The 10,941-nt window shown below is 38.4% G+C and overlaps 1 gene segment (V, D, J or C); it reads left to right on the forward strand.

The window, feature by feature from the left end:
• Nucleotides 1–6,437: 6,437 nt before the first annotated feature.
• Nucleotides 6,438–10,511, forward strand: LOC105749019. The segment is given in 5 exon segments: nucleotides 6,444–6,686; nucleotides 7,923–8,309; nucleotides 9,008–9,025; nucleotides 9,334–9,440; nucleotides 9,824–10,511. Coding segments are annotated over 5 exon segments (648 nt in total).
• Nucleotides 10,512–10,941: the final 430 nt, after the last annotated feature.

Consider the following 10,941-nt stretch of genomic DNA (forward strand, 5'->3'; position numbering starts at 1 on the left):
ATCCATATCATCAACTTAAATCTGGCTATATTCTTCCAAACTAAGACTTGGAAGTATTAGAGAAGTTCATTAAAAATATGTCAACAAAATTTCCTCACTATTGGAAGATAAACCCACTGGGACATTAGCATCCCTCTTCTAGAGTGTCATAAAATGTAGTTGATAATCTCATCTGTCCTTATACAGATACTTCAGAGGTATATCCAGGCCAGTGGATGCTAATGGATATAGATATATTGGGGAGAATGCTGTACACAAGGTATTCTCAATATTCAAACCAGTAAAGCAGTATCTGAAGAACCAAAATAAATAGAATTCTGATATGAAGAAAAATTGAATGGCATTGTATTAAAGGGCTTGAGATAATACAGGAAATGAGTTAAATAGTGGAAAAGTGAGGAAAAATAAAAGGAAGGGAAGGATAGTGAACCGATTAAGGTGGAAACAAGAAATTTGGACTACAAGGCAATCTGGGCCTGTTATGAAAAAGAATAAGCTTTCACAAAGGACAATTCAGGGAGAGAAATATTTTACATATTCATAGACTACACGTGATAATAAATTTTCATCTAGAGTTAAAAATTGGGGATTGAAGCTAATGAGAGAAACTGGGACTGGGTATATAGAGTTCAAAATAATCTGCATAGAAGTTAATAAAAATCTGAAGAAAGTGAAAATGTAAACTAAGAAAAGAAATCATAGCAGAATCCAATCATTAACAATAAAAGAAATATAAATCAAATTTTTGTGTTTCAATTCACATCAATAAATTTGATTTAAAAGATGACAGATGGAAATATTCAGTTTTGGAGATCATTATATACTTCAACAACAATACTATATGATGACCAGTTTTGATGGACTTGGCCATCCTCAGCAATGAGATCAACCAAATCAGTTCCAATGGAGCAGTAATGAACTGAACCAGCTATGCCCAGCGAAAGAACTCTGGGAGATGACTAAAGACCATTACATTGAATTCCCAATCCCTATATTTTTGCCCACTTGCATTTTTGATTTCCTTCACAAGCTAATTGTACAATATTTCAGAGTCTGATTCTTTTTGTACAGCAAAATAACGGTTTGGTCATGTATACTTATTGTGTATCTAATTTATATTTTAATATATTTAACATCTACTGGTCATCCTGCCATCTGGGGGAGGGGGTGGGGGGTAAGAGGGGAAAAATTGGAATAAGAGGTTTGGCAATTGTCAATGCTGTAAAGTTACCCATACATATAACCTGTAAATAAAAAGCTATTAAATAAAAAAAAGGAAATATTCAATTTTGGAGGGACTATAGAAAGACAAAGTATGCTAATATACTATTGGTGGAAGCTAGGAAGTTGGTTCAACTATTCTGGGGAACAATTATTATGATGATTTTTTTAATTAAGTGACTAAAATGTCTATATCACTTAATTCAGAGATATCACTGCCAGGTATGCATCATGTAGATCAAATACAGTCTCATAAAATAATCACAACATCACTCTTTATAGCAGCAAAGAACTGAAAACCAAATAGATGTCCTTTAAACAAATCAGGTTACATGAATGTAATGGAATATTATTATAGCATAAGAAACTATGAATATGAAGAATTCTCAGAAGCATGAGAAGACATATGAACTGATATAGAATAAAATAAAAACAATGAGAAAAAACCATGACCAATGAATACAGAAGTGTAAATAGAAAGAACATAGAACCCCAAACTGTAAATATAATGACTAAGCTAAGTATATATAAAAATGTAATAGAAAAATACACCTACATCATTCTTTCTAAGTGGGGAATTCAAAGGATGGAACATTTTATAAACCATCATACCTATTTAATGCATTCTCTATTCTTGCTCGAGAGAGAGAGAGAGAGAGAGAGAGAGAGAGAGGAAAGAAACAAATAAACAAAGAAGCACAGAAGAAAGAAAGGGAAAGGAAGAAAGGAAGGAAGAGAGAGAGAAAAGAGAAAGAGAGAGAAAAAGAGAGACACACACAGAGACAGAGAGAGAGAGAGAGAGAGAGAGAGAGAGAGAGAGAGAGAGAGAGAAATCAAACTGAGAGGGGAAGACTCAAGGTTTCTTGTCCAAAAGTATACAAAAAAAAAAAAAGAAATAAACATTTATTACATATCTACTGTGTTCCAGGGACAGGATTAAGGATTTTACAAATATTATTTCATTCAATCTTCATAACAAGTCTAAAAGTTAGTTCTATTATTATCCTCATTTTACAGCTGAGGACATGGAGGCAGGAGTTTAAGTGACTTACTGAGAACTCAGTTTTTACTGGATCCAAGCCCAGTGCTCTATCCATTGCACCATCTAGATGCCTCAAAAAACAAGTTACAGAGGGAGTGGAAACATTTTGTGTTAAAGGTACCCACCTCATGGAATCACTGAGTGAAATGGCTACTTTTTAAGCAAAAGGTTTTCAGCACACATAAAATGACCCAAAAACTGGTTCTGTCTTCAACTTCTATAAAATTGATTTCTGTATTACCTAATTTATCACTTGACTAGAACAATTCTGTCTTTCTTTATATACTAATAGCTGGAAGGTGGAAGATGGAATCCTGTCTTCTTTCCTCCTATCTTACAAAGTGAAATCTCTTTGAGTCTGGGACCAGGTCTATGTTTGTATGTCTTAAGCTTTCCTGCCTCTCTCTGTAGGAAGGTCCTCTACACTTGTCTAGTAAATGGATCCCATTTGGCTTGCCCATCCTATTTCTACTCAACATGTGACCCTTATCCTTGCTCACTCCATCCAGGGAATTTGTTCTTGCCACCAAGTATGTCTCCTGAGAGAACCAAAGAATGCAGGATGAGAGAAACTAAGGATTATTTCAGAGACTGGAATCCTGACACAACCCATGATTCATCCCAGTCTGAGTAATTAGTTACATTATAAGATCATGGATTTGGATCTGGAAGGAACCATAGATGTCATGTGATCCAAATTCCTTATTCCTAGATGAGGAAATCAAGACCCAGAGACTTTAAGTGATTTTTAGTAAAGTCATGAAGTGGGATATGAACTTGGGTCTTTCTGGTTCTTTGTCCTCCATTCTCATCATTAGACCTTGTTCTTCAGTTTTTGAAAGAAGTATTCTTCTGTAAATCAGACTAGGAATAGAAGGGATAAAGGGACTACCAGGAAATCCAAAAGCTATTACCCAGATATGATAGACTGGGGGAGTGCTCCAGGCCCAGGATTTTTTTTTGGGGGGGGGCTCTTCTTTCTGAGTCAGTGACTTTAAGTGGCCAAAGGAGTGAGATTTTAAAAAGAAAAGATGCTCTAAAATTCATATTCATACCATTAGGGCATTAACATTTACTAATGCCAAGTAAAAATCTAGGACTATATCTCTCCCCCTGCCACACAGACCCTATTACATAGGATCCTCTTATTTGACATTTTTTCCTCATTTTGGAATACCTTAAAATTCATGTAAGCCTTTTTTTAAAAAATCAGAACATGAAATTGTTTTGGTAGAGAAGGCTCTCTTTGATAAGAAAACTCCCCAAGACAATTCAGCAACTATTCTGCTATATATTGTCATAAAGATATCCAGGAGCCCTTAAATGTTGTGACTTGCCCAATGTCACACAACTGATTTCAGAGGCAGGATCCAAATTATGTCTTTCTGACAGTCTCATAATCTCTACCATTTATCCATGCTGCCTCTCAAACTGACTCTATCTGGGTTTTTTCTTGATTTATTTTGATCTTTGAGGGAAATAAATTCAGTGTGTTGACTCTGGGGAAATACCCTGTAGGGAAGACCTTATTGTCTTAGTATTCCCAAAGCTGGACCCTTAGTTAGCTCTTTATAAATGCTGGTTGATTGATTAACTTCAATTTTCTTTTCACTATAATTCTATCTCTAGATTAGAATCCTTAATCTTTTGTGTGTGTATTTTTAAATAAATAAATAACTGTTCTTAAATAAAATAAATACATTTTGAAAACATTTTAAATGATTTTTAAATAAATAAATCACAAAGACATAGGACTGCGAAGAAATCATTCTATTGAAATACAATTACTGAATTTTTGAATTTATGAAAAAAATCCTCAGGCCTAGATTAAGAGCCTCAGCTCTATATACAAAATTGTTTTCAGTGATAAGTGGGCTACTGTTTCCACAAGTGGCAAAAGCAGAAAAATACTTCACCAATAACGCCCATTTGGATCCCAATCACACAGCCTTTTGGCCTCTCTGGGCCATATGGTTATCAAGTCAACCTTGAATACTGCAATGACAAGGAGCCACTGAGGAATTTCAATATTCTTTTTGGAAGAGTTTAAAGTGTTAGGAAGTACTTCTAGAGCTCTTTTCTCTAAGGACAAGCTTTTCCTTTCACATAATTAATATATGACAAAATTGCAAGTACCCTGATAATTCTAGTTGTCCTCTTGTGGATTTGATTCAAATTGTTAAAGTCTTCCTGAAAAGTAGTACCTAGAATTGAATACAATACAACAAATGGAGTATGAATAGGCCAAATTATGTAAAATTATTTCTTCTTTCATTTTACTTTCCCTGGAAGGGACACTATGAGATTTGGAGAAAGCAAACTCCATCCCAAAGGGCAGGGAAAAGTGAAACCAAGAAGTAAAAAAGGGACACAAAAAATTTTGGAGCACAAGGAACTTAGCTGCTTTGTAATTGTTTTTATTCCTTGATAAGTCGGTAGCCTACTTGTTTTTGAAAGTTATTTCAGACCCTAGAACACAGTTCTTAACTTAGAGACAAACTTAAAAATTGTTTTAAAATAACTTTAAATCAATAAGATTGTATTTTGTACTTAATATCTTATTTAATGCACTTAAATAGATTATTACGAGGAGCACAAACTGCCAAAGGGGTCAACTGATATATGTATATATAAAATTAAGAACTCCTTCCTCAGTAAGAGTGTGGTAGTAAATAGAATGCTGGATTTGGAATCAATCAACTTATATTTGTTATGAACTTACCATGTGCCCAACACTGGGGCAAAGACAAGAAGTATAACATCTCCAATACTTTGCATTCTAATGGAGTCAGAAGACCTAAGTTAGAATCCCACCATAAATGCTAGTTATAAGGTTCCTGCAGATGTCACTTCTCTGAATCTAAGTTCCTTCATTTTAAAAAAAAATCATCTACTTACTTCATGGAGCTGTTTTGAAGATCAAATAAGATGAGAAAGCAGTTTACAAAACTTTAAAGTACTATGAAAATATCAGATATTAATATTATCTCTAAGGTAGAAATTGGATCCACAACTCTGAAAAACCCCTTTTCTTCCACCCTACTATTTTTTTCATTAAAGGTTGAGATTCTCTGGGAGTTTTCTCCCTTTAAGAATGCTCTCCCTTGCTAATTGAGATGTAGCTAACTATCTCAAGTGTCAATCCCTTAACTAAAATGAAAAACCTTCCTTGAACCTTAGCCCTGCCCACTCTGTTTCTCTATAAATAAGAGTCTAAGCAGAAGGGGCACAGGTAGTAGTAGAGTCTGATACTCCTATACAGGTGGCATCTAGGGAGGGGTACAGCTTACTCCCTGTCTGAGAGCCCTGAGTTTGTTTCTTTGGTTCCCTCACCACTTCCCACTTTACTCCTCCCTCAAGCCCTGTTCCACCAGTCTCTACCACAAGCACACCCCCAAACTTCCTCTGGGTTGAGGGAAGGGGATTAGGAGGAGGGACTGTTCTTGTAGCAAGCTGTATCATTGTGGGACTGGGGGGTGGTGACACAATGATTCAAATTTATGAAATGCCTTTACAAAAATCCCTTAATCTGAGCATGTCCACTGCTCTCCCTCTCTTCCTTCTGTGGGGGAACTGAAAGGACAGTTTTGTAGAGGGGAAGGTGATCTCTAGAGGCAATAGCTGAGAGACTCTTTTCTTGATTCCTATCTAAGATATAGCCTTAGATTCAAGATCCTTTTCTCTCTTCAACTGACAACTCAATTACTATCTCTAATTCATGGCTTTAGGTCAAGATCTCCAGATTTATATGATAGCTAATCTTTTGGATTTGAATAAGCCAGGAGGTTGATTCAGAAGGGATAGATAGAGTTCTGTGGCATTATAGTCACAAAAGATCCCTCCTGATGAGGAATCAACATTTAATAAGGTAATACAATGAAATAAGGAGCAGTCTTCCACAATATTGAGAACCCAAAGAGTAATTGCCCATGTTATTTTCATGTTGATTTGAATTTAACTGTGCCCCACTATATGCACTTATTTCAGTCTTGCTGACGACCCTGGAGAGTGTCAGAAGAAAAGGGAATTAAAAGGCAAGGGAGGCCTCTAGGGGATGGGGAAGAATTCTTGGCCATCCCCTTCCTACTGTGTTACAATGAGCTTCACTTTGGACCTGGGACCAGGCTCAGTGTTGTAGGTGAGGATTGGGATCGGGGATTTAAGGGGAAGAGTTGGAGAAATGGCGGCTGCACTTTGACCTTTGTAGTATCCATGCAAACATAATTTACCTTAGCCCCCTTACCCTTTCTTCTGGAACGGCCGGACTGGAGGGTGCGGGAGGGACGCAGAGGTTTCCAGGATCCCTTGATGGGAACTGGAAGCCCTTCGGGAGCGATCCCGAGTTTGAGCTGTAGCCCTGGATGCTGTGCTAACGCCGGCTCACAATTATACTTTGGAGACGGAACCAGGCTGACAGTTCTGGGTAAGACTATTCTCTGCTCCCATTTAATTCCTCTCAGTGATCAGGGAATAGGGCAGACTTGGCAGCTGCTCTCACCTAGCAGAGAGCTGGGGACTACAACAGGGACTCTCTACACCTTCTCCTCCAGGTCCATCTGTGTGCGGGACTGTATGGTTATGAGCCTCAGACATCTTTTATTTTGGGACGGGCTCCAAGCTCTTCGTTCTCTGAAAGCCCATAGAAAGTCCTGATGGAGGCAGGGAGTCCCCGGAAAGAATCAATGTCACTAGAGTAGAGTGCAAAGCACAGAACGGTTGAAAGGCTGGTTTTTGTGAGGGGTTTGGGGGCTGTGACTGGTAATGCCGCACAGACTTTTGGACCTGGAAGTCGGCTGGTCGTCATAGGTGAGTGTCCTTGGGCGGTTTATGCAGGGCATCGAAGGTCTGGAAAGATATCCCCCACAGCTTGGCCGATCCCTGGCTTAGGGGAGCCCCCTCTAGCCAGGGTCTAAGAGTGCTGGGGAAAAGCTTTGCAAAGAGCGAGAAGCGGCGCCATTTCCAACCTCCACGAAAATTTTCTCCTGTCCCACAGAGGATTAGGGTTAGGGGGTGGTGGGGAGAGTTGGGGAGGGGGCAGGCTCCGGCACTGCCCCGGCAGACATGGGGGACTGGTTGCCGGGACTCGTCTCTGCCAGTTTTTCTAGGAGAGGGCTACGGGGCAGAGGTGATTCACCCTCCAAGCTACCCCTATCCAGCGCTCTGTCTGCCATCCCCCACCCCACATTCGGGATTCCCCATAATTATTGCCCAACTAGTAGCATTTCTAGGTGGGAGGATTTGTCCCCGAAGATGGCTTTGGAAAAGCTTCATTTTCCCTATCTCAGAGACCACCCTGAGACTTCCCTTGTTACACCCATTCCCCACTCCTACACTCCATACTATCCCGTCTCCTAACAATGGGTTTTACTACAAGAAAACTTGAATATACGGGGATAAATTGAGATGGAAGGGGGGATGGAGAAAGGTAGCCTTGAATATAAGGGGATAAATTGAGGAGGCTGGTATTTGTGGAAGGCAGAATAGAAAAAAATGGATTCTGTTTTTTTATTTGGAGAGGCCTAAGGGATATCCAGTTTGATATATTTAAGTTAGCAGATGATGCTAGATTGCATAAATGTTGCTAGACTTTTCTCCTTTCACTGACTAAAAAGGCATCTCTGTGACCAGTCCTGAATCCCAATCCCTTTCCATTTTTCAGATGACCTGACCAGGGTGACTCCCCCAAAGGTGACTGTGTTTCAGCCATCTGAGGAAGAGATTGAGAAGAAGGGAAAGGCCACTCTGGTCTGTCTGGCCACAGGCTTCTACCCTGACCTGGTGGAGCTGAGCTGGTGGGTGAATGGGCAGGAGACCCAGGTTGGAGTCAGCACAGACCCTCAGCCTTCCAAGGAGCAGCCCTATAAGAATGATTCAAGCTACTCACTGAGCAGCCGGCTCCGGGTTTCTGCTCCCTTCTGGCGCAATCCCAAGAACAGCTTCCGTTGCCAAGTACTGTTCCATGGGATCTCAGAGGATGAGGACTGGAAGGGTAATGGGAGCAAACCTGTCACCCAGAATGTCAGTGACCAGACCTGGGGAAAGGCAGGTAAGAAATATCATGAGGGAAGAAGGGTGGGGATGATATAGAGGGCAAACAGACCAGAAAAGAACACAGAGACACAGAGAAGGTAAGACACACACACACACACACACACATACACACACACACACACACACACACACACACACATACACACATACACAAAAAGAACAGAATGAAAGAAAATTTAAAAATCGAAGCAAAGAGGGAAAACAGAATGAAAAATACAGAAAACAAAAGAAAGAAAATCTGTTCCCAACAATCTCCCTTGACAACATGGATCTAAAGAGACAAAGAGTGAGGCTACATTCTTCTGGAGATAATCATGGTCCTTTCCTTCATGAATTAGATATCAACCCAGGCTAACCTTTTTACTTCAACCCCAATCAGAGTCTTGCAGATAGCAGCCCCTGACTAGCAACTTGTACAATCTACAGAACATCCCTCTGACCTTACCTCCTTCCATTTGCCCACAATTATAAACATAATGTATTTTTTTCAAAGTAGTAGCAAAAAGAGAAGTAAGGCAAAGGCTAAATCCAAAGGCATTCAAAATTTAATATCATATGTAAATTTTTCTGCCTTATAATTTATTTTTTACCCTAGACCTATAGTCATGATTTGACCTATGTTAACTTCCTTAAAAGACAGCATCTTTGGGAAAGTCAAGAATTATCAAATATGTCTCTAATTTTCTCTTTCAGATTGTGGTCTTACCTCTGGTAAGTAAATCTCTTTTTCTCTTTTCTCCTTATTCCCTACTCTTTTGCTAGCAACTGTAGCCCAGATATTCCTTGAGCATATATGTAAGCTTCTTGAGGACAGGGTTTTCTTTTGCCTTTTTTTTTTTTTTTTGTATTCCCAATGCTTACCACAGTGCCTGGCACTGAATAAGTATTTGATAAATGTTTATTGATAAAAGGATTGATCAATTGATTATGTTCCTCCCTTGTTCCATCAGTGATAGCAATATGGGACTAGAGGAGGTCAGAGTTGTGTGCTTACAAGTGTGGGTTCTTTATCCTATCAGAGTCATATCAGCGCAGTATCCAGTCCGCCACCTTCCTTTATGAGATCCTGCTGGGGAAGGCCATGCTCTATGGCCTATTGGTCAGTGTCCTGGTATGGAGAACCATGGTAAGAAGAAAAAAGAGAGAACAAAATGGGATACAATTGTGATCTAGAACCAACCCTAAAAAGTATGATGTACCCATATGTCACAAAGAATAGGAAAATGTGAAGGAGGAAATAAATTACCTCTAAGTTCCCTAGAAATACCTCCAAGTAATTTTAACTTTTAACCTTACAAATTGAATTGGTAGAAATGGAGAAAATCAAGGTGAAATTAAAATATATGATCAATGAATTCTAACATTAATCCATTCTCTTACAAAGGCATCATCATAGATAGTCCCCAATCCTGAGCTTCCCTTTCTACAACATGTCCCTTTACTTAATTCCATTCCCCATTGTCATGTTACCTGTGAGATTAATAAAAGGTATTTGTGTGTCTTCCTTAGGTGAAGAAAAAATATTCCTGATGCCAGCTGTGGAGATGAAAATAGGGAAGAGAAAACAGGATTCAGTATCCCATCTTCGTTTCTGTTTTCTCTATTCCTATTCTGTGTTCCAGAAAAGCTGTGTTCCCAGAAAAGCTATTGTGTTCCAGAAAAGAATATTGTGGGATATTATTATGCCTACCTTTCATAAGTCTCTCCAAAGAGAACATTCCAATTTCAAGGAGAAAAGGATGGTGGTTTGATCTTGAAGAAATAATAATAATAATAATAATAATAAAAGCCTTCCCTGGCTTAGCAGTTACCATCTATGTCTCTATCTTTTTTCTCATTGACTTAATAAAGAAACATTCTTTTAAGTCAGAACACAGAATTCAAGAAAGTATTAGAATAGTTCATGGAAAACCTGTTTGAGCAAAGGAAGAGGTTATATTACCATCCTCCTTCTTGAGTTTCAAAAAATAGTCATCAAACTCATAGGTACTCCAGAGATAGAGGTAAGCCAATGAGTGCTGGATGTTGTATTTAGGGGAAAAAAAACTGGACACAGGGGTATCACAATTTCCAAGTGATTAAGGGAATGTCTGAGAAGAGGTAGGCTATAGAAGTCTGGTATAAAGGAGATTTGAGTCCTATTAGAGTTAGGAGAATGAAACAAGAGAGATAAGGAAAGATTGAGAAAATGAGGAAAAGATAAAAAATGTTTTGGAAATTGGAATAAGTGGTAAATGAGAGGTAGATTGTATGGAAGACTGGGACTAATGTGAAAGTCTGCTCTGCCTTTTTTTTTTTTTTTTTTTTGCTAAGGCAATTGGGGTTAAGTGACTTGCCTAGGATCACACAGCTAGGATCTGGTCTGCTTTGAACAGCAATTCAAATATTGAATTTTTTTATGTTTTAAAGTATGGATATTTTCACTTGGGGTTGAAAGTTGGGATTGAAGATCAAGAGAGATATTTTAAATAGGTTCAATGTTCTGCATAAAGATGGTAAATGAATTTATGGGATCTAATGATATTCCAAAGTAAATAAAAGTATAAACTGTCAGAGCCAAATCATTAATAATAAAATTAATGTAATAAAGTCAATTTTGAGATTTTATTCTATATTGAGAAAATTTG

Source organism: Sarcophilus harrisii, chromosome 5 (assembly GCF_902635505.1).
Source record: "Sarcophilus harrisii chromosome 5, mSarHar1.11, whole genome shotgun sequence".
NCBI lineage: Eukaryota > Metazoa > Chordata > Mammalia > Dasyuromorphia > Dasyuridae > Sarcophilus > Sarcophilus harrisii.